Source organism: Ammospiza caudacuta, chromosome 1 (assembly GCF_027887145.1).
Source record: "Ammospiza caudacuta isolate bAmmCau1 chromosome 1, bAmmCau1.pri, whole genome shotgun sequence".
NCBI classification, from domain to species: Eukaryota; Metazoa; Chordata; class Aves; order Passeriformes; family Passerellidae; genus Ammospiza; species Ammospiza caudacuta.
The window spans coordinates 120,957,777-120,982,209 of record NC_080593.1 but is presented as its reverse complement, the minus strand read 5'-3'; the positions used below and the strand labels follow the sequence as shown (position 1 = coordinate 120,982,209).

Here is a 24,433-nt window from a genome sequence, read left to right as displayed (position 1 = left end):
AATCAATATTCACAGCAACTTCAGGGAAAATAACAGTTCAGCCCTCTCCAATGCACATCAGTGAGATACTGAGAGAGTAACATAATTTCTAAGTCTCAGTGGACTTCACCAAAATATGAGAGACAGCTTAAGCCCAAAAGTCTTAGAACTCCAAAAAGGGCTGCAGAATTTCTCAAATGATTACGCCAGCTCCTGGTGAGATTTACAAAACACAATACTTGGCATTATGATGTGTAAAAAATCAGTCCCTTGATATAATTTTGTCCCAGCCATCCCAGACCCTTCAAGATTTACAAACACATGTGAATTGACAGTTACAGTTCTCAGCTTTTTGAAGTCAAGAAGATCCTTCCCATTATGAAGTTATCAGTCACTAATGTATTTCAGTCACCTGCTTAACTGAACACAATTAGAAAGTCACCAGCATGGGAACAGCTCTCCTATGCATCTTATCTTACATATAAAAAGTGATAACTGAAATCAGAATATAGCCCTGTAAAATTCTTTTTCTTCTTTGCACATAAATTTCTTTTGAAATGGATAACAATGTAATTGCTTCTTTTATTTGGAATATAAAAGAATTCTAGCTAAAAGCTTCATCGACTCACCTAGGCGATGGAGTTTTTTTAAAGAAAATATGCAAAAAGTCAGCTTCATGCTTTTAATACCTAAATAAATCAACCAAAATCTGAAAAAGATCCTCTTGAACACACCTAAAGATGGATGTTTGTGTTCTGCATTTTAAATGTAGTGTACACTTTAAATTATCTGCTATAAATTGTAGAACAGTTTTCCCAGAATCCTGACTTAGAAGCATAAAGTTTTGTAATTTTTTAAGAAAGGGTTGAATAAACAAAGAATACTGAACTCTGAAGAGAACAAATCAAAGAGCTATATGCAACAATGCTCTGCAATTCAATGATGGCAGAAAGCCATGACTTAAAATTAGTTATACTGCATATAGGTTGTGTAAAAAGCAACAAAGCAGTTAATAGACTAATGTGGTACATAATAATAAAAAAAAAAACAAAAAAACAAAAAACAAAAAACCAATCACAGTAACAGTTACTGACTTGGAAAATACACTAATGAATTTCTTTATGTTACCTTCAAATAAAAACTAAAACATCCTTCCCATGTAACACAGTCATAGTCTCAAATTTTGAGCATTTCTGGGGAATGTAGTGTAGTGTAACCACTATACCAAATATAACATATGCTGTCAGCAAATTGCAAAATGAGAATTAAAATAAAAGTCAGTTTTTCAGAAGCACTGCACTTTAAATACCACTAAAAGCTCAGTGTATATTGAGTACTCAGTGGGTGTTACTATTACATGGCAATATTATAATCACTACAACATGGCTACTCCTCAAATATGTCAGGAGTTTGCCTCAGAATCTTACATTCATTTATATAACACCCTACTCAAACTGGAGGTCCTGCTCATGAACTTTCTTAGTTCTTTTGCATGGCACAAAACTAGAATGTATTCTTACAATCAAGTACTTATTAAAAAAAACCCCAAAACACTAGCTTGTACATAGATCATTTTCTACCCAAGTGTCAAGACACTAGAAAATTCCTTTATACTGCCTTCTTGATTCCAGCTACCTTCAGGGATTCAACTGTCTGGAAGAAAACACCTGTACATCTATTGGATACATTTTGCTCACTATCTGCACAGAAATTAACAAAAAATCTATTCTGTATGTGATAAATAATGAGTGATCCAGGCCATTCTCTTCTTTCTTGTAAAAGAGATGCATATATCCAACTTAAAACTACTGAAAAATTAAAGGAAATAATGTATTAATTTGCAATGAATTAAACAGAATATATTTTTTCTTTAATTTTTTTTTTTTTTTTTTTTTTTTTTTTACCATAAGCATGGTCAAGCACCGGAACAGGCTGCCCAGAGATGTTGTAGAAACTCCATCTTTGGAGAAAGTCAAAGCTCACTCATAAGAACCTTCTATAGCTGATTTTTTTTGAGCAAAAGGTTGTGCTAGATACCTCCAGCAGTCCCCTCCAACTTCACCTATACTGTGTTTCTTTGAAGACTATAGTAAGGATGCAAAAGAAATATAGAAAGTAAAACGAGTAGCATGTGTTTTCCTGATTTTTAGATTAAGTCCAACCTGAAAAAGAAAAATCATGCCAGAATTCATAAACTCAAGAAACTTCAGTTATTCTGAGATTGTGAATTTCCCATGCTTTGATCCCACATAAAGTTCCATTGAACAGAAACTGTTAACAAATAATGAAATCCATGACTGCCTTTTAAGCATCATACAATGAAAATCTGAAAAATAGCAGAAAAGAAATTATTAAGTACAATTAGAACCATTATTAATTAAATACAATTAGTAATTCTGGGAAAGGGAGGCAGCAATGAGCATGAAGTCTTCTAGAGTGCAATTTAAGATACAATACAGTCTAGTGGAAAATTACAACCAAATCCTCTGAAGAGGTTACAAATTCACATTACATAAGCTTTATGTAGCTAGTAAGTAAAAAAAAAAACTACTGGCTAAAACTGTGATGCAGCTAAGAAAAAATAGAACCAGATGAAAGACAGTGAAGCTGATTCTGTTCCTTGTAGAGAAATACATTCTGCAAATAAAATGTGGAAGGGATTTATATAGGAAACCAAATTAATTACTTTAAGCACCTGAAGCATTTGATTTCATGGAATTTGGATGCAGCTAGGAGTTTATTCACACACATTTATGGTCCTCCTTATATTTCTCCTGAAAGTTTCATGTTAAACCCCAATGTACCTTCACACAGCTGCTAAATACTTTAGCTTCAAGCATAGGGAGCAGTTTCTGACTAATCTCTGTTTGATTTTTTATAATAAAAAAATTCAGAAAATACACATAATTTTTTGCAGTTACCCAGTAGTTCCATTGCATCATCTTCATTGTCAATGTCTTCTTCGGTTACAGATGGAGCTGTGCTTTGAGCAGAATCAAAGGAGTCCTGAGAAAGCATGGCAGCCAGCAGCTTCTTATGTTGCTGCTGTTGATGTTTTAATCCTTTGGTCTTTGGCTCCATTTTTAAGCTGTGAGGGAGGAAAGCACAACTTTCTCTTACTGGTGCCCTCTTCAAAATACATCACTCATTCCCTGATCATTGCATGTTCTAAGACATTTAGTATTTTCAGTTTCTACTTAAAGTTTTGATTGAATTTGGGAAATTTCCCATTGATTTTTATGTGCACTAATCAAGTCTAAATAAGCTACACACATAGAATGACAGGATGCCAATTAGTAATCAGTATTACTAAGCTATTGATAAGCTACTGATACTGATAAGCATAGCAAGAAGTTGACAATAAAGAACTGCTCTCTAGAGTGGTTTCGATACCATTACCCCACAGGATTATAGCATTTTTCCTGGTTTGTTGAGTTGTGCCTCTGACCTAAATAACAGACAACTGGAATTGCACAGATGTTAGAAAGGTCTAAGGCAGGACTTGCTACAGTGTGTCATTCCTTACTGTATCAACACAAAGCAGACAGAAGTTTGGTGCCCCACATGAGGGGCACCTCATGAGCATACCACCAGCACCTCAGACTGTCCTTATAGTCTGTTGCAGGAAGGCAGAATTGTTGCAAATGTATGATTTTTAATATAATCAACAATTGTTGATTTCTTCAGCAAAAATAAGACAAAGTGCACCCTGGAGATGAAGAACAGGCTTTGAGTTTAGGACATCAGGTTATGCTGTCCTAGTTCATTCCATGCTCGAAGAGACAAGAGTATCTAATAAAAATCACTCAAATTCCCCACTGTGTACATACATTATCCCTGGAGGAAGATTCCCAAGAGCCTTACATCTTCTCAGAATTCCTCCAAGAAATTTTTCATGGAGAAAACTACTAATAGTGACTTGGAAATGAGTTTAATCCTATTTTCATGGACTTCAAATTTCTGAAACATGAGCTCAGTACCAGCAGGACTGCCCTCAGCACTTTTCTATGGTCTCTTATCACTTATTAATACCTTCCTTTCTTCCTTACAGCAGCAACAGAGAGCAGTGCAAAACCAGTGACAAACACAATCTTTCCTCTGTAGCAATCCAGAACATTGAGGACAAAAAGGCAACCCTTCACCCAGTTGACAAGACATCTCTAACAGAGCTACTTCAGACTGGCTACATTGTCCTTCCCAGTCAGAGCAGGAGTGACACCTGTCCTTTTAGTTGCTCTTTTTTTTTTTTCTTTTTGAGTTACCGGGCCTGGCTTTCAAATACATGACACATCCGCTTCCGTTGCTCATCATCACAGGAATGCATGTTTTTCAGGAGGAAATGGTGATTGTATCACACCTCACTAATGCCACTTACTCTGCCAGTGATTTGTCAGTGCCTAATCCTTTGTATATTTATTCTGTGTTTCATATATGTACCATTTCCTTATGTTTAGCGACAGGTAAAACAAAACATACGACCTGGAAAAAATAAAATGATTACAGCTTTGACTTTCCCATTCTTGTATTTTAACTGAGTATTATAATTAGTTCTAAGAGTTTGCTGGTTTATCCCATAAATCCTGATAAATAGTGATAAACAGTCTATCACCCTTTATTAAAAGTGTTACTAAATAAAATTTAACAAGATAAAACTGGAAACATTGAATGTGGATATTTCAAATTGCTCTCTCTTTCATTTTCCAAAATGAAACTTGTTTTTACAAAAGGTAACTTAACTACTTAAGGCTACATTAGCTATGAAATAGATTACTGCAATACAGATGACATAGACAAACTTTCTTTACAACTGATAAAGTCACTCTTTTGAGAGCAAAACACACTCTTCCCACTACTTTTAGATGTACTAGTTATTCGCTACATTAAAACTAAGTTACTATTACTTGGTACTTGTCTTGTGCATTTGGTGTGTGGTCATTTCCAAAATTCTGCTAATAGCACTTTAATTCACAGTAACATTAAATGAGACCTTTAAGAAACTGCCAGTTATTAGTGAAATATTATTAAATATTCATATTAACCCTGATCAACATGGGTCTTTAAAATTTCCATATATAGTTGACATCAATTTTAGAATCACCACAATCTTGAAGTTCTGCAACCTTATGATTCGTTTGCAAGACTGCAAACATGATTTTTATAAATACCATACAAAAGCTGATGAAATGCTAATGAAGCAAAGAATTATCCCAGACATAAAATCAGTCATCCAAATGTAAATCCATATGCTGCATGTAATTTAGTAGTTACTCATTTCCACTGAAAATCAGTACTCCCACTTAGCAATACATATTTTTCAGTAGGCCTTCAGCACTTACTACACCTACAAACAGAGACATCAGTATCCCATGAGTCTTTCCTGGCATCAAGTTCCCTATATTCTCCTTATTCACACACCAGGAGACCTGATTTTGTCATGATACTTGACATGATTCCTCAAATACTACACTCAACGCCATTAATCACATTTTTAATTATAGTATTAGCTGTGAGGTTTCTCTCAGCTTGTACCATCCTCTACAAAGAGAAAAATGTGTTGCTTTGAATCATGTCTGTTGCTCAGAACTAAACCTCTTTGCTCTCTTCTGGAAATTAGACAGAGATGTTTATTCCTTCTCCTTTCTATTGACAGAAGGGATACAATATCCTCAATTTGCTCTGAAACACGGAACAGATCCTTATTCAATGCTCTTACTGAACTGCTGAATAAGGAAAAAGAAATCCAGGCCTGCACAATCAAGCTGCAGTGCCAGTTGCTGACTCCATTATTTTCCCAGGAACTGCACTGAAGAGACCCAGAGTCTGAGTTGTGTTGGTTCCTCTCCAAGGGCTGGCTGAGGGATCATTACTACACGCTGCTACTTCTTTGAAATAGTAGTACTCATAGCTACCCCCACGATAATCTAATTAAATGAAGTACTCATGGATAACAAATATTCCCAAGATGTGAGGAAAGTTAATGAATGCAGTCTGTAAGAGCACAGCCAGTGACACATTAGTTTCAGTGTGACACAGAGGTGAATTCCAATGTAGATAACCCAAGGGATATGCTCCAAGGCTAAGGGAGAAATGTAGGTGCTTAAGTCAATTAACAGAGGCAGTGCAGAAGATTTATCCCTTTTAAAGCAAGTCTGTGAGTACTTAACCTTCTGTGATAAACATATCTTTAAATCATGGCAAATTGACTCCTTGAATTATAATATTCTCTCCCACGTAGCTGAAGCACAAACTCTTTCAGTCAAGCACAATAAATCTTCAGAAATTATTTACTGCAGAGAACAAAATTTCTCTTCGAGAAAGACTTGTTATTAACACCAAAAAAGCTAAGATGTGAAATGAAAATGAATTTAGGAAGTCCTGTTAAAAATAACATAGATACTGCTTCCCTTGCCTATCTCTCCTTTAAATGAGAAAACCAGATTTATCACTGAAGTGTCAGGAAGATTAATAAATAGCTAGTACCAGCCTGGGAAAGATGGAAGGGTATGAAGTATCTGAATGAAGCTATACATCACAACATTATTACACGATGGACCCCAACCATGTCAAAATACACTTAGCTTTTCTCATGGGAATTAATCCATAGGATTGCAAATGGGTATTAAGTTAATCATTTAGAAAAGCATGAGAAGAAAAAAGTCACATATTAATGACTTCTACTTATTCTGCATGTGCCCACACTATGGCATGAGAATTCAAAACCTCTGCACTCTGCCCTCAGAAATGGGATTTTTGTAACAAAGACACCTCTGTTTCACAAAATATAAAGTTTCTAGACCAGATGAAAAACCCACCTTCCTCCAGGACTGCTGCTATCCTCGCTGTCCCACTGCTCATTTTTATTCCTTGGTATTGGTGGCTGCAGCATCTCAGCAGCCAGAGGGTCTGCATCATTCTCTTCACGGCCAATCCATTCTCCAATAACACGAGGTCTGAGAAGGGGGGTGTTAAAACCTGCTGTGTCCTGAAGAGAAATAAAATGACAAAAAATAACAATGGGCTGCTTGTTCTCAACCCTAGATGTAAACAGAGAAAAAAAAATATTTTAGAAGTACAAAACCAATACATTGCATTACCATTTTAGAGGGCTACAAAATACCCAGAAACAATGATGAACTAAGGAAAAGTTCTTCATTAACAAAATTCCAAGAAATAATTGTGTACCCTGATGCCCTGATGCCTCAAATCACTCCTTAATTTTTTTTAACTGCAACTGTAGAAAAATCACTTTTTTTAATAAATGCACAGTTCTTAAAACTTTCAGTGTATCTATTCTGCTAAGCAACACAAGGCCACTTGTACTAAAAAAACCCAACCAAAAGACTGTTGTAGATTAATAGCATCACTCTTATTTGCATTATGAATTAATGCAAAACTAATAACTACATCTGCATTTTGCATTTAAAAAATAACCCTGCTGGGCTTTACAAAATGTATCTTTCTATTCTGGAAATGGTATTAATATTCGAATAAAAAGCATTTCTGAAACTATTTTTAATCACTTACAGGAGGACAATAAACTGGACAGGATTACAAGAAGCAAGCAAAATATAACTGACATATTCAAAACAATAGCAATAACTTGCACCATCTTAAAGTAACAAGTTGTCCTTACATTGTATGAAATATCATTCTGATGTAGTGAGTATTTCTGTTTTCAATTATACTAGAATGGTTGTATATAAACGGTCATTTAGAACAGCATAGTCAAACTAAAAAACACATTTGTATACCAGAAATAAAAAGGATATGAAATTATGGGATAGGAATAATTATTTTTCTTCAATGACACTGTTCATAGGCTACTAAAGATATTTCAAACACCGTGTGCCTAATTAGGAGAGATATATTTCTATCATTTAATGAGTGAAAATTACAGGAAAGCAAATCCTTGGTTGTTACCTAACTTAGTGCCTCAATAAATATTCCTGCCATAAAAGAATGCTTTCCAAACAAAAAGCATCTGGAAAAAGTACAGCACACTGACTAGGTAGCCTAGAAACCATATTTTATCTCTTTCCTAAAAACAAACCACTTTTGAAAATCTCCTCCTAATTGAAACAGATACAGTAAAAGCAGTTTGAAGTAGAGGCCTCTACTGAAATGAAAGTAACAAACAAAAACAACCAAAAAGAAAAGTTGCAAAGTGCATTCAATATGACTATATTTACCCTCTGACTACACCCTACAATTTTGCTGAGCACAAGAACCTCTATTTTGAGAGTCAAATGTAACCCAGGTCCTGGATCTGACTCATTCACCCTTGTTTTTTTGTTTTGCTTTCTGCAATGTGCCTGTGATTGTTTTTCCACACTCCACTCCCCAAACCTCTGTCCATATTTCTCAATCACTTGACTGTCTAATTCAATTTTACACAATTTTTTTTTCTGCAAGGACCACTGATAATTGAATCTATGGCTTCAGATGTTTTAGGATACTTGACCACTGGAGTTAAGGTTTTTTATGGACTTACAAATACCTGTTTTGTGCCTCTATTTGGAGATGTGGCATAGTCACGTAATGTACACTAGATGACAGTCACCTCTGGGCACTTGACAAGTGTAAATTGTCAAAAGTGTAACAATTCTTGTGAGCTTAGAAAAAAGATTGTTTCGCTGCTCATAATGCCTTCATTACACAAGGTGCTTACATTAGTTAATTAACCATCTGGCCCCTTCTGAGATTTATTACTGTTATTCTAGTTATTTTATCCTGTCCCTTTCTCCCTAGGATAGTTTCTAATAATTAATAAAAATTGTTCCTGGAACGAGTTAGTTAGAATAACTTGCATTGTCAATCTTGCTAAAAGCTTTCAGTCCCTTAAATGAAAATGCAAAGCACCAAAAAATTTGCCCATAAGTTTTTCCTGACACTATACACTGCAAAATCAACATATACATAACTAGAACATGCACTCTGTGACTGTCTTCACTATGCTAATTTCTTTTGTAGGCATTTTAGGGATAAAGTAGCACTTTCATACTCTACTTAACAGAAATGTAATTTACATTACACAGTCCTGCTTTGCCCCACTTTATCACCTTACTTTCCTTTTTGAATTGTGTTAGTTCAGTACACTATGGTTTCACTGACCTAATTTATTGTCCTCCTTTCAACTACATAAGCAGCCTCAGTGAAAGCACCAAATGGCGAAGCAGAGACAGCTCTATTCAGAACACCAGGATGCTCATTTGGCAGTCTGTTTCAAAGGCTGAAAAATACTGAGATGAAGTATTCTGTTCTCAAGCAAGATGTCATAGTTTCAGTTGCTTTTTTTCATATAAATTTAGAATCTTAATTGATTTCCAATTTACGTTCATCCATAAATAGCAGAAGATATTGACGGTGACATTAATGTGCACAGAAATATTTTCAGTACAGGTAGGTATTTAAATCTGCACTAAAACAAAGAGGACTATTTCATGGTGCAATCTAGGTGTCATCCACTTATCCACATCAGTGGCTACCAAACTGGAGAAAAGGAGAAGAAGGCAAAGACTGACAGACAGCTGATTCTACTCTTCACACAGGGCTGAGATGTGGCTGCTGGATGCAACCTCTAACTGAGAGGACAGCATTTGTATATCCATTTATTTACACGTCACTTAAAAAGCTCAGTATTCCTATTTTCTGATATGGATTTGAAGGGAATCTCCAAAGTGAGAAATACTTTGGGATGAGAAGAAAATTGTTTATTTTTATGACTTAAGAATAGTCGTTTGCTGTATTTTATTAATTGTAACCTGTTTTCATTTTAGAATACTACATATGAGAAGAAAGTATGCCCTAGACAGCATAGAAAAAAAAATTAATATTAACATTGAGGGTCAAAATTTACTATTCATTTTCAGATCTTCACTTGGGTCTAACTCTGGATCTCTATTACTTCATTATCTCCCATTATAGATCACTGGGAATTTCAGACAAATGTCACAATCTTATGACAGGTTTCACTCTTCAGTGTTTTCCTCTAGAGTATTTTTTTTCAGCCTAGAACTCTGTGAATATTAAAAAAAAAGGCAAACATCCTAGCTCTTCTTTGTTTACATTAAACCCTTGACATTATGCATAGAAGTGTGCAGTTTCCTAAAATCCTTCAATAGTTTCTGTTCAGTGGCAGTGAGGGTGAGTCAGTTCAGAAATATGTATTATATTAAATCTGCATTTAAAAATATGTGACTGACAAGGCATCCCTTCTTATTTCCTTTCCTTACACAGTGTACTTGCAGTGCCAGTTTCTGACTTGACATAGCTTCCATGGCCTAGAGACAGAGGCTGTATCATCAAGAGAGACAGAACACCTCTGGCAAGCCTGAAGTAAATGAAAAAGAAGGTAATCGCTACAATAAACCTATTTTAATTGTAGTAATTTTAGGATTTTTTTGGCTTTTTTTGCAAGGTTATCAGTAAACTCAGAAATTTTAGATGACTATGTCAAAGTGAAAAATTCCATATTGACTGAAAGACTCACCTTGGGTGCCTGTATTTTCTCTATTACTGCCTCGGACAAAAGCTCTAAGTACTGACAAAAATACTAGGAGATATTTGGTAAGAATCCATTTAAATAAAACACTCTTTCACAAAAGTGATTCAGAGCAAACTGGTTTTCCAAATCCAAATGCTAGAGTAACTAAGCAACTAACTAATTAACTGGATTACTTAGAGGGGGAGTTACATCAGCCAAAAATGCTGATTAAGTACTCCCCTGACAAAGGCAGCTAGAGGTTACTGAACTCAGAAAGAAATTTTTTAAAAAAAAAAGACAATCAGAAACAAAAATAAAGAATCAAAAATAAAGAAACATACATATGCATCCTCTGTTTTCTCTAGATTCATCATCTAAACCACAGATAAAACAGCATAATTATGGGCTCTGTCATAGTCTAGCTCCCCAAAATACTCCTGTCCATGAAGACAGTAAAGCAAGGAAGAGCACATAGAAGAGGTTTATATGTGTCTCATAACATCTCTGCAATGCTGATGTTTTACTAGAATCCAATGCCAAGTTTGGCCATGCTGTTCTAGTCCAAAGACATGCACCTGATGAGTTAAATTGTTCATCCAAACCATAGATGAATGTGATTTCAAAAATTCTTCAGTGCTGCTACAGTTTAGATAAGGAAGCTCTAGTATCAGCAGGTATTAAAAATTTAAAACTTGACTGCATTCATACCTGAAAAATAAACATCACACATGAACACATTCATGTGAAATAGAACCAATTCTCTTTAATGTTAAAACAAGTATTATCAGGTTGTCTTTAGCTGCTTTTAGCCCAAGACAAATAATACATGAAGAAACAAGTCACAGGAACATTTCAGGAATTAGCTTGTGTAAGGGATCATTCCTAGGAGGCAGAATTCCACAGAATGGTCCTGGCCATGCTTCTATTCTTAAAGCAGACTAGATTTTACATTAATTAAAAATCCTTAAAGGGTCAAACAAGAAATAGAAATGAAGTCCACTGAACATCATGGAGGTAAAAAAATCCCTCTTCTCTAAATCTACATTGAAAGCATGTTGAGCTGTACTGCACAACTGGTGCATGTTAGAGAGTTTAATTGTTTGGGGATTTTGTAGAAATAGCTTTTGATTTCAAGAACATTCAATGTATTAATTGAACATACATAACCTAATTCCAAGCTTTTTTTTTATGCCTACCACCATCCAGTTTTAAATTATAAAAAAATAAAGTATGTAGTAACAAAAAAAACCTGACTCTTCACTCAAACTGCATCCTGTGGAAATTTCCCAATTATGTTCTCCAATCCAGTTTTCATACTAAAGAACTAAATTTAAAAAACATTAATGTTTCTGAACAATAAGATATCATAGTTTTATAAAAACCAAACCAACCAGAAATTATTTGCTAAAATATATATGTAAAAAGTATGTAATACCAGGCTCTAGCCTAAATTGTCTTCTTCCTCCCTCACAGAGTATCTTTTAGGGTTTTTCCAACAACAAAACCATAACAAATTGAGTTCTTAAGTATTCTTAGAGGTGAGGGTTCTAATGGAAGGACTTTCTAATTGTTTTTACCATCACTTCTAAGCCCAGTTATGGAAACTGTGGGAAGACTTAGGCCATAGTTTGGAAATGGCAGCCACAGACACACTTGACTGCATGGTAACATTCATCAGTCTTACCTAACTGGCCTTCCTTGGAGAACTCAGTGAAGGTATTTTTATATGACTTGTGTCAGAAGGATTTGTGTCCTCATTTTACCAACAGAAATGAAAGTTATTGAAAAAAACAAAGTGTTCTATATTAGGCATAATTCCTGTGTCTTACGTACCTTTTGAACTCATTTTCCTGACAGCAATGGTTTCTGACACCAAGAACACAATGCAAGTTTCTTGGCACAAGAAGCACACTGCTGCTCACTGCTGAGAATAGGGAAAAAAATTGGTTCTGTTTCTGTAAGTACTTAAATAAACCTAGCTTGATTACTCTTTCCATGTAGAATTTATTACATTTTGAATTAAAATTCATGTTAACTGTGTAAGGTATCAAAAATGGCCAGAACTGAAGACACCATTTTTGCATTCAGCAAGGAGGTAAAGACTGATCTTTATGCCTTGTGCATTCCTGAGTAAATATGGGTGGTAAAAATAATTTATAAGTATTCTCACAAATCATATTTGCAAATACAGAATTTTATTTCATTAATAAAAGGTATTCAAGGCTAAATGTTTCCAAAAGTAGGCAAAGTAATCCAACAGACTATATTAAGCAAAGATGGTGTCAAGTTCAAAAGCATTTCCATGGTCTCACCAACAGTCTCTTAAACTCAGTCATTTTTTTTTTCCACACTTGAAAGCTCATCCTTGGTCAAGATCTTAATGTATCCACATATACTGTACTTACCCATACAGCTTTCCATACCCAAATTTCTTCTGAACCTAAAAAACAGAGGTGTGCATGCCAGGACAGTGGCATGAGCCTTATTATAATCATCTGTCTCTATGTATTGCTCATTAGACATCTTTTATCAGTCTTACCTTATCGAGTTCATCAGAAATAGCAATGCCTGAAAACAAAACAGATTGAAAAACAAATTCAGAAAAATGCTTTCTACACATCTTTTACTACAGTAAGTAAAAGTAAGGTTAGATCTGAAAACTATACATACTGTTCTCTGCATGCTGCTGTACCATGTATCTTATTTTGTTCCATTAGTGAAATTGCCTGGAAACAATACATTCTTCATTTTCCTCAGCTGCAATATTATCAAAATGACTTTTCAAAAAACTATGGAAATGAAAATGGCAGATGTGCCAGGAAAGTGACAACAAATTTAAGCATACATCTATCTGCTTTCTAAAATTAAATCAGCAATATCAGATTAACCAATGGACACCTTATTATGCAAATCTCATCATGGCCAGCATGCATAACACATTATACTGCAATTACAGGGCAATATGGACATTTCTCTTATCTCTTTCTTCACAATACATAGTGGAAATGATCCTATAAAACCAGGTGGAACTTCAGAGAATAAAGTAAAATGTCTCAATAGACTGCAAAGTATTTCCTAAATCCTCTGAAGAAGAACTTGTGAACAAGAAATAAATCCTCTGAACAAGAATTTGCTCATCTTTTCTGCAGATGCCTGCCCAAGGTTTCCCTATGCTTGCTTCCATCATGTCATGCTTCAATTATTTCTATTCTGCAGCACAGTAAATATGCAGAGTTGGTCTCAGAACTTTTAACTTTTTACAAACATCAGTATATCACAAGGAGTGCTCAAGTCATCATATATATAATTCTACCATGCTGAAAACTCTGATAGATTGGAAGCAAGCATCTCTTAGAGCCTTATGAGATTTGGTAAGAAACATTTCCAGATTAGAACTTCAAATCCAAAGAAAAGTTTCTCCTGGTGGTGAAAATAAGTGAAATACATAAAAACACTTGAAAATTGTTTTCAAATCATACCATGTTATCAAGACACCTTCTTTGACAAAATGCAAGAGATTATATTGAAAGATATGTACTATCAGCTGAATAGAGAGCTGATTTTACTCCTTCTAAAATCACACTAAAGAGTGCAGCAGTATAAGCTAATATATAAGTCTGTACATATATAAGTCTATACTATTTGATATATCATAACTACATTAATTCTTTGGGGGTTTTTACTGTGCTTTTCATCATAAACTCTATTTGGCTACCTCTCAGTTTTGATGAATTCCTTACAGCAATTTCTCCTTTTAAAGGAACAAAGCTCTAATAGAACTGCAATTGTAATTTAAATGCCTCATCAACACCTAAGAAATATGACAGGAGTTAAATAAATATGTACAGTAATTCAAGAATCCTAAAGTGGATCAAATTGAAAAAGACCTATTTTGACTAATCCTTCTATCCCTCACTGCAATTAGACAGTTTTTAATAACTTCAGATTATTATTTAGCCCAGACACAATACACTAATGCCCATAGAGTACAATAGCCAGGTTGCATCAACCAGACTTAAAGGTGCTATGAATTTCTTCAATCCCAAATGGAGAAGATAATTTCACTCTTGGAGGTAGTAAAAACCTAATTCAAGCTTCTTTTCACCTCATCTCTCAAAATCTGGCTATCATCAACCAGCTCTCCATCACATGGATGCATTTTGCATAACCAAGGTCAATCCATTCTACAACCACATAAACTCTCTAACAGTCAAATTAATTTTTCTTAGCAATTTCCCATAATGTTAATATAGTTCATTCGGTTTTGATGCAGGCTTATTTCCTCATATTGAAGACTGGGACCCTTTTCTTCTGCTTTCACATATCCCTGTGAATGGGTATTTGTAACTTGGGAGTGGACAGAAGGACAATTTTATCTTGTGTTGACTCAACCCTTAAAATACTTTTATTTTCAAGTATGGTAAAATAAAATATAAAAGGTAATCCTATAATTTCCAAAAATCTGTTCCAAAAAATGCCAAATGTCTTTTACTACCCAATTGCCTATGTTGCCTGTCAAAGATCAGTACTAAAAGAACAAAGTAGCAAAAAAAAACAGTATGGAAAAAACCAGTATGCCCTACTATATGTCTCACTCAAAAAGCTCTACTAACCTCTCTGATTATATTACATAAAAGACATAAAACTTTAAAATATCCATAATCTAAATTAGTGTGCTTTTAGTAAAATGGTTTGTGTAAATCCTATTGCTCCCTAGAACTTACTCTGAATTTAGAGAAGACATTGAACTGAGTAATTGAATTGCCCAGAATGCCTCAAATTTATTCTTTACTAAATTGGAAACAGTAGCAAGACACTAAAATGAACTGTATCTTTCAGAGAAGCATGTAAAGAAGCTTCTGAGGACACGTTGCCAAAATAAAATTTTACAAACTTAGAAATCTTTGATCTTTGCAATCACAAAATTAAACCTGTAAACTCTTTTTAGCTCTCTCTCTCTTGATAATGTGGCATCAAAGGAAAAGAAAAAGGATTCTGTGGAAGAAACTTTTTAAGGAGCTTGTTGCAGCAATCTTAGCACAGTGATTCTTCTGGAGGTGGTATTTACCATGTCAGTCACACAGACCTTTTTGTTGTCTTGAGCCTCATTAATATTAACAGTACTCTTTTAGTCACTGATAACACAACTCCATTAGCAGAGACTAGGATAAAAAACCCCAAAAAGCGTTGGATATAAAAACACTTATTTCATTCCAAGACACTACTGCACCACAGTTAGTGTGTACTGAACTCCTAACAGTTTTCTTTGCAATTTCCAAACTCACAGAATGTCTTGGCTGACTGAGAGGAGGGAGATTTGCACCCTATGAGCAGCAGACAGAAAATCCCAAAAGCAACATCATTTTTCGGGTGCAGATGTCAGGGGGAATAATATGTACTCCAGTTTTCACAAAATAATCCCTCAAAAAATTGAAACTCTTGTATATTTACCATAGCATTAAAAAAAAAAACCAAACAAAACTGACCAAAGAAACCTTAATTCCGAATCCTGAGAACAAAACTAGAGACAGTCACCATTATTGTACAGGAGTATTTAGGATTCCTGTTAATTTCTTAACCCTTAGCAGACTCATGACTTCAGCAGTCAAATAGGTTCCTGTCAGTTAGTTTATTTTCAAATAATACACTGACAATTTAAAATAGTTGAATTTCTATAAAGAAATTGTAACAATGGTTGCTATCTCTGGTTCATGTAATTGCTAGTATCAACATCAGCATTTTTCAAAAAGAAAAACTTTTTGTCACTTCTTTGTATAGGTGACAAAAAGTAATTGATTATGCTCTCTGGACTTTCTATAATTGTTATTATTTACCTTTTATATATTCTAAATAGGAAAACAGCATTATAAAATCACAGAACATTAGAGGCAAAGGGAATGCCCATTCCATGAAAACAGTAAATGGAAACAACACTGCAATTTTAAGTAAAACATTCATAGGTATAGCCAAAATGCCCATACACTAAAAACTTTCAATCTGACAATTTAGTCACTTCTTCAAACCGTAACCTTTTCCATCAAAATTTAATCCTAATCACAAAAAACTCTTAACACCAGAAAAACTGACACATCTAGTTTATTCAACCTTAAATCCTATGGCTTTGTTAGAATAAAAGTTACTATGAACAACAATTTCTGACTTCCCCCAGCTCAGAGTATTTAAAGCCTGACTCTGCATGATGGTGAATGTAGAGAATGGAAGTTTTAAAGCTGCATCATCTGCAAGACACCAAGCAGTAGATAACAAGTGGACTGTTAAAAACTTCTCTCCTGCCTTTGTTGGGAGAGGTCCTCTGATGCCAAAAGCAAATCCTCCAGAAATAAAGGAGAGTGCTTTACCTTTACTCTTATAGCAGCTGCTTCTCAGAGACAACATTTGCCATAGTTTTATATCATAATGTGACTGACAACTATACAACAGACCAACCACTCTTACTAACCATTGCAAATAAAGGGGTGAGAAGTTTGCTTCACAGCATCAGCTAAGGCTCATGGGCAAGGTTTAACATGGTAATTATTTAGGTAACTAGCTGCCTATTTAATGTCTTTAAAAAGATCCTCCCTTTTACAATTACTGGTGCTGAAATTTGATCAGGCATCACAAGTATCCAGCCAACTCAGTTGTGTGGTGAATTACAAAGACAAATTCAGGGCACTTGTTTCTACTTTAGGATGGTAACAACACTCTGTGCTGTAAGGGTGCTGAACAATGAAATAATTGGTATGAACATGTTTCCACAGTCCTTCAGAAATTTTCCACAGCCACAACTACTGCCATCTCTGATCAGCAACAAATCTGGAGAGGAGCTGTTAATGCTAACACAGCCTCTCTCAGCTGGAACATTCATTCTGTCATTAGCTTGGTTTCTGAAGAGGACTGGAAGAACAATGTACTGTGATTGCAAGAAAGGTTTGGCATGCTACAATTAAACGAAATATATCTAACAAAGAATGTAATAACAATGTAATTTATTAACTTATAACTTACATTTATTAACTTATAACTTACATCCTGTAACTTATTATATTTTAATTACTATTATCATGTCTACTTTAAGCAGATTGCCTAAAAAGTGTATCTCACACTGTATTAGCCATTTACCTTACGCATTTTTAATATTTAAAACACTAAATCAGTTGTTTGTCCTGTCTCTTAAAATTAGCATGGATTATTAAAACCATTTTTTACATGGCCATCCCAGTCTTCTATCCGTTTGACAATCTGCAGCAGCACAATGGTAAGTATGAAAAAATAAAGATGTAAATTAATATAGTGTTACAGCATCTTCTCTGATGTAAAAGCCACCTCTCAAAACCTTTGCATTATATTTTAATAAAATAAAATCCTTCTGAGTCTAGAATGAGAATCTTCCACAGTACGGGTTTTCAGCTTAGGACATTCTGCTTCATTTCTAGCTTACCGAGAAATTAACTTTCTTTCCAAAGAAAACTGAACATTGTTAACAATTCCATGAGTCCTTAAAATGCCTAGCTTTTGCATATGCTTCTTAGCAGAAGAGCTTTATTTTTCCAATACCTAATTTCTCCACTCAGTGATATTATTTCTCTTTGAAAAGTGATTTTTAGACTTTGATGTTCTCAATTCAACAGCATAAAATCAATTTTCAAAACAAAAGGCACAACACAACTTCAGGTCTTTTTCAAAAGAGCAACTGACATCATCTACATGGACTTGTGCAGGGCATTTGACACTCTTCCGTACAAAATCCTTGTCTGTAATCTGGAGAGACATGGCTTTAATGGGTGGATCAGTCAGAGGGCCATTGCTGGATGGCCAAACTCCAAAGAACAGTGGCCAAGAGCTCAGTGTCAAAGTGGAAACCAGTAGTGAGTGGCATTCCTCAGGGGATGGTATTAGAATGGGTGCTGTTTATTTTAGTAACATGGACAGTGAGGTCAGGCGCACCCTCAGCATGTTTGTTGATGACATTGAGCTGTGTGATGCAGTTGACAGGCTGGAGGGAAGGAATGCCATCCAGTGGGACCTTGGCAGGCCTGAGAGGAGGTGGGATGGCTGTGCCAACCTCATGGAAGTTCAACATGGCCAAATGCAAGGTCCTACACCCGGGTCAGAGCACTCCCAACACAAGCACAGGCTGGGCACAGACTGGACTGAGAGCAGCCCTGGGCAGAAGGACTGCTGAGTGTTGGCAAACCAGAAGCTTGACATTACTCTGCAATGCGCACCTGAAAGGTGCACCCAGAAAGCCAACCCCACCCTGGGCTGCATCAAAAGCAGTGTAACCAGCAGGTCAAGGCAGGTATTCTCTGCCTCTACTCCGCTCTTGTGAGACCCTGCCTGGTGTGTCCAGCTCTGGAACTCCCCAAAAACCAAGGGCATGGACCTGCTGGAGCAAGTCCAGAAGAGGGTCACCAAAGTGCTCAGAGGGCTGGAGCACCTCTCCTGTAAGACAGCCTGAGAGAGTTGGAGTTGTTCAGCCTGGAGAAGAGAATGGTCTAGGGAGACCTTACAGCACCTTTCCAGTACCTAAAAAGGGGCTACAAAAAGCTGTAGAGGGACTTTTTACAAGGGCATGTAGTGATAGAACAGCTTTAAACTAAATGAGGCTGTGTTTAGATTAGATATTAGGAATAAATTCTTTACTGTGAGGGTGGGAAACACTGGAACAGGTTGCCCAGAGAAGCTGTGGATATCCCATCCCTGGGAGTGTTCCCAGGTTATGTGGGGCCTGGAGTAATTTGATCTAGTGAAAGGTGTTTCAGGTCATGGAAAGGGGTGGAACTAAATTAACTTGAAGGTCCCTTCCAACTCAAACCATTCTATGATTCTGCAAAATGGCAAGGTATAAAACGCCTTATTGCTGCATTATTCCTGATCACCTGTACTTAAAAGTAGCTTAAAATCTGGCAATATTTTCATATGCTATACACACCTGAAATTACAGATCTGGAGTTCTGGTAAGAATGAAAGTTTTGGAACATCAGGGATATATAATATTTTTGCTTTTATTTGTGGTCCTTAAATAATTACAGTAAGAAATAACGCATAATAAAAATTTGTTGAGGGGATTTTTTAAGACTTGCATTTTTCTAAACACACAATGTACACCTGAGAAGACTTATGTGCATCCAATCATAAGAAAATAAAATGCTACTACTTTAATGTATGCCAGACTACCATTATTTAACTCAATATTCAAGGAAATATTTATGCATTTTCCTAAACATCCAGAAGATGGCCACAGAGCTCCCAATAGCCAGTTTTCCTACCTGCCAAACAAAGCTTTCTGGATTTGACGCATGGCTTTTGACATTCAAAGTTTAGACATACTAAGATAACTTCAATGCAACTCTGACTAACTTGACAAAATTCATTCTCAGGATCAGTCCAGGCCAGGGAACTTCTGGATGGCTGGACTGTCAACCTCATAGTGCATATCACAGGTTCTGTAACAAACTCCAGGACAGAAATAGCATTCTTATTCTACCATTACTAATCCTGCAGTTTTGAGCACAAACACAGAAATATTGTATCATGTATCAACTGTCCAGTAGTTCACCACCCCATGCATTCTCCAACTCCAAATTCTCAGGGGAAGCTTATGTTGTTCTTACTGGTGGGACAGGCCATCTTAGATACACTTGCATTTCCCACGGCAAAACCTTGTGCCATACTGCAGCAGGCAGCAATGTTCTAGTCCCTGTACCTCTATGAAACATGTATTGAAAACAAAGAAAACTGAAGCTCTTTCACACCATTCTTGGATTATAAAGGACATAAAATGGTTGCTCTGGTTCCATCAAACAAAGTATTCCTTCTCCCAAAAAAGTACACAAAAACCTAAAAATCTCACTCATTTCTGTGCAGGAACTTTAAAATATGTTTGTCATTGACTGTCATAATAGACATTCTTATAATATTCCTTTACCTACAGAGAGTCATTTTACCACTTTCCTCCAGTAGTAACTCAGAGATTTTCTGTGAAGGCATATTGAAATGAAATCTCAGAGTTTTAACCATGAGGGCTGTATGTCCTCATTATTAAGCAACTTTAAACTTTTTGTAGTGGTATCCATCTTGAACGAGGATAATATTCCTCCTAACACTTGGCCATATTAAAACAAGAGAAACTGTCATCTTCAAGGCACCACACATCAACACAGGAGCACAATATACATCATATACATCTTATACAATATACATCTTACAGCTATGATCTAGAAAACATGGATTTAATCCCTCCTCCTCGTACTGCCTTTAAAAAGAGATTAAAAAAATGAATCCCTAGCAAAATAATTTTTGCTTTAGACTTGCAGAATACCTATATCCAAATTTCTGAGCGGCTCCAATGGGGAATACAGGTTTCAGGATTAGGTTTAGTGACTAAAGAATTATGCAAACACAGAGAAATAAAATGCAAAGTATCCAAAAAATATTATGTCCCAGAAACTCTCCTTAGGCCATGGTCATCTCAGAAGAGAATAATCAAAATTGCAGAACTCTTTAGGGGAAGGAGTACACTGTAATAGGTGGGTTAAGATGGGTAATCCACAACACTCAGTAGCCAGTATGTATTATTATTCATGCATCATACTAAAAGCAAGTGGATTTTATGGGCAAAGGCAGTATCAGATAACAGCTGTAGCACTGAGATAAAATTATCTTCCTTAAAGGTTTGATTGAGCTTATCTAAAAATGTTGATCTCAAAATAAATCACAAGCATTGATCTCATGCAAGAATAAAATGATTTTAAAGTTCAGGCTGAAGAGAAGAAGGGAAAAATTCTCTACATGATGACTAGTCTTGTGGTTCAGTCAGCAGAAACATTTAGGGCTAGATGATCAACTGATATCGGGGAAGTCATCTTTATAGACTCTACGTCAATTTCAGATCATCAACTATATACAATTGAAAAAAATACATGTTATGTCCTAAAACAATGCCCCTCATAAGGCAATCAACAAAAGTCTAGTTATGTGTCCTGAGGATGTGCATTATATAAATTATATCATCATGATCACCACCATCAGAAATGTCTAGCTTCAATAATTGTTAGTGTCATTCAATAAAGTTCATTTTCCATACATGGAATGTAAATCATTAATAGTTTCCTACAGTGTAGAAGCTTCTAAATGAAAAATTCTAATGTGTTTGTCAGAGACTACTAAATGCATTCAAGTAGTCCATGATGTATATATAAAGCTTCTCACATCCCACATACTCACAGGTTCATCCACTAAACTGAGGACATGATTTTAGCAGTTTGTTAACATATTGTGATTTTGTTTAGAACTTGTTCTACCCTTCTAGTTATGAGATTTTTACTCTTGTTGCTTGTCTTCTCTGTGAAATATAAACAGAACATATGCTTTTACATTTTACTATTTTATCCTTTTCTTAAAGAGGTAAGATCATGCTTGCCTTTCTTAACAAAATTATAAACAACATCAACTGATTCTAATATTATGATAAATAACTGTTTGAGATACTCTGGAGGGACTTAGAGATCTTTTGTTGTTGAAGGTATTGAAGAGCCCTGACACCTGGCTCTAGGCGAGCCTGCCTGAGCAGTAGTGATGGATCAGATGCCTTCTGGAGGTCCCTTCCAACCTTAACCATTCTGTGATTCTGTGATTCCTTATAATTTCCAGCAGTATCTCCTACTAGATGGAAAACCGTGGTTTTCTCATTTACTGATTGTTTACTGATTACTCCCCTTCAAAATAAAGAAACAAAAGAGGATTTTTCTCCTGTTGGTAATACATAGATACCATGGTTTCTGGGATTCCCTGAACCTGACTTGGATTCATAGTTTTGGTTAATGTTAACTTATTACCATTTTTTACCTTAGAATATCAACTGAATTCAAGGCACGACAAATTTGTTTCTTCCCCTCTGATCTGAAGTGTACACCTGGCCTGAACAAGCATTTAAACACTACTAACAAAATGGCAGTTACCTTCACTAAAAGGCTATTTGTGATTATGAAAGAGTACCTATCTCACAGCAGAAGATGTTTTTTTCATCAAATACAGTTACCAGCACCTTCAATAGGCACACATTTTCAATATGCACCCTAATCCTTAACTGTGTGTATAAAAGATGCAAAGCTGTTCATCAAGTATGCAGACTTCCCACCTAACTGCAGCATGATCTCACTGATTTAGTCCTCAGTTTTCCCCTACTCAAAACTCTCATAATTCACTGGTTTCCATATCTTGTTATCTATTTTTCCATGCTCAGAAAATAGGCGAATGACAAAAGCAAGATCAAAGGCATTCATTAGCAAGATCCTTAGGCTTTACAGATTTTAATTCTGTTTAAAGGCAAACAGGCCAGAAGGTGAAATACAAGGGCATATATTTGAAACAGGATGGAGTTTTTCTTCTTTATGATCAGCACAGGAAAAAGGATGACAACAATAAAGGTAGGAGACCTTGCAATAAAAGAAAATTAAACATGCACAAGGGAAACGCATGCTTTAAAATTGCTTTATAAACTAAAATCTTTCCTAAATAGATAACTTGATAGTTCCAAATCCAGTTCAATGACATACAGCTGATTGAAGAAGCAAACAAAATCCAGCTCTCCCATATAGGTAAATTTCTGAAAAATTGTATACTTAAATCAGCAAGCTCCACCACACTTGGACCATGATTACAAAAATAATTTTCTCTAGACTCTCAAAACTCCTAGAATACTTTCAACTCAGAGTGTGAAGTCACTTGCTAGTTTCTCAGACCTACTAAAGCACAGAATTACTCACTCTTGACAGGGATTGGGAGAAAGGGTCCAAATAAAAGCAAGTTCAACCATCCCTAATCACTAGGGATGAATATAGAAGAGATAAGGATCTTTGTGCTCAAGTCTCACCTTCCAAATCTTACAGGCAGTTCTAATTTTGCATGAAGTGCACAGGTTTGTCTCAAAGCACGTATCTAGACTGCATAGTAAATGAAGCAATAGAAACTGGAATTTAATTCACAGGCTATGTCAGCTACCTAAAAGGCAACAAAGTCATGGAAACTCACTAAAAGATCCAGAGCTTATCTTTAAAATGTAAATAAATTCCAGGACTTGATGGAAAATTCATTTAACTTCAAACACTTCATTTCATGTGTCACTCTTCACTGTTGAAATACTGAAGGAAAAAGAGAAGGTGCTGTAAAAAGCCATTAATAGTATATTTTGATCATTTGTATACTCAGCTGTTGAGCCCAGTGTCTGTCCCACACCACTTCAAAATAAGATCAGTATCAAATGCAGCACTAAATGCACGGCATGCTTGTAGAAACAAAGGCACTAACTAGCCTGTCCAAAACAAGCTTCAGGAGAGACAGATGTGGGATCTTGTGATGGCTTTTTTAAAATTCATCACATGGGATGTTTGTTTGGATACAGCACAGAATGAGTTCCATGCACCTTATACTTTTAAAGTCCTAGACCTTCTATTCATTGAAGCTCCCTAAGATCTCCTATGTGCAATCTAAACTCTATATCTAAGAGAACAGTAAAACTAATTTTCAAAATTCCACCTTTTCTCTATTCACAAAATTTTCACATTTTTCATTTTGATTTTTCAATACCATGCTGACAGGTAAGAAATAACAGCAAAGATTTTTTTATTTCTTGAAATGAAGTGAAAATCAGAAGAACAAACCCTGGAAACTAGGAGATACATCTTAGAATTAATCTGATGCAAGTATTTAAATTATACCAACAAGGAAAATGGTTAAAGTGCAGAGGAACTAATAACTATAAAAGAACATAAAAAGCCTTAAGAAAAGATACTATAAATACACTAGAAAAGGAGAACAAATTAAAATAAAGAACTATCATATTAAAGAGAAAGAAGCAAATAAGAGATGATACAAAGAATTCCCAGTGTTCAATACTTTCTCTGCTCCAGTCTTTACAAAAAAACCAAAAAAATCAGTTGCAGCCAGATGCTTAACAGTAGTGATTTT

At 35.5% G+C, this 24,433-nt stretch overlaps 1 protein-coding gene across 1 annotated transcript in view; it reads right to left on the bottom strand.

The window, feature by feature from the left end:
* The window catches only part of C1H8orf34 (chromosome 1 C8orf34 homolog), a 136,430-nt gene that overhangs the window by 79,737 nt on the left and 32,260 nt on the right, over positions 1–24,433 (bottom strand). The window contains exons 5-7 of the mRNA XM_058814885.1: positions 13,002–13,030; positions 6,792–6,961; positions 2,901–3,067 (exon numbers count right to left, since the gene is read on the bottom strand). Coding sequence (XP_058670868.1) covers positions 2,901–3,067; positions 6,792–6,961; positions 13,002–13,030 — 366 coding nt within the window. The remainder of the gene's footprint in view (positions 1–2,900; positions 3,068–6,791; positions 6,962–13,001; positions 13,031–24,433) is intronic.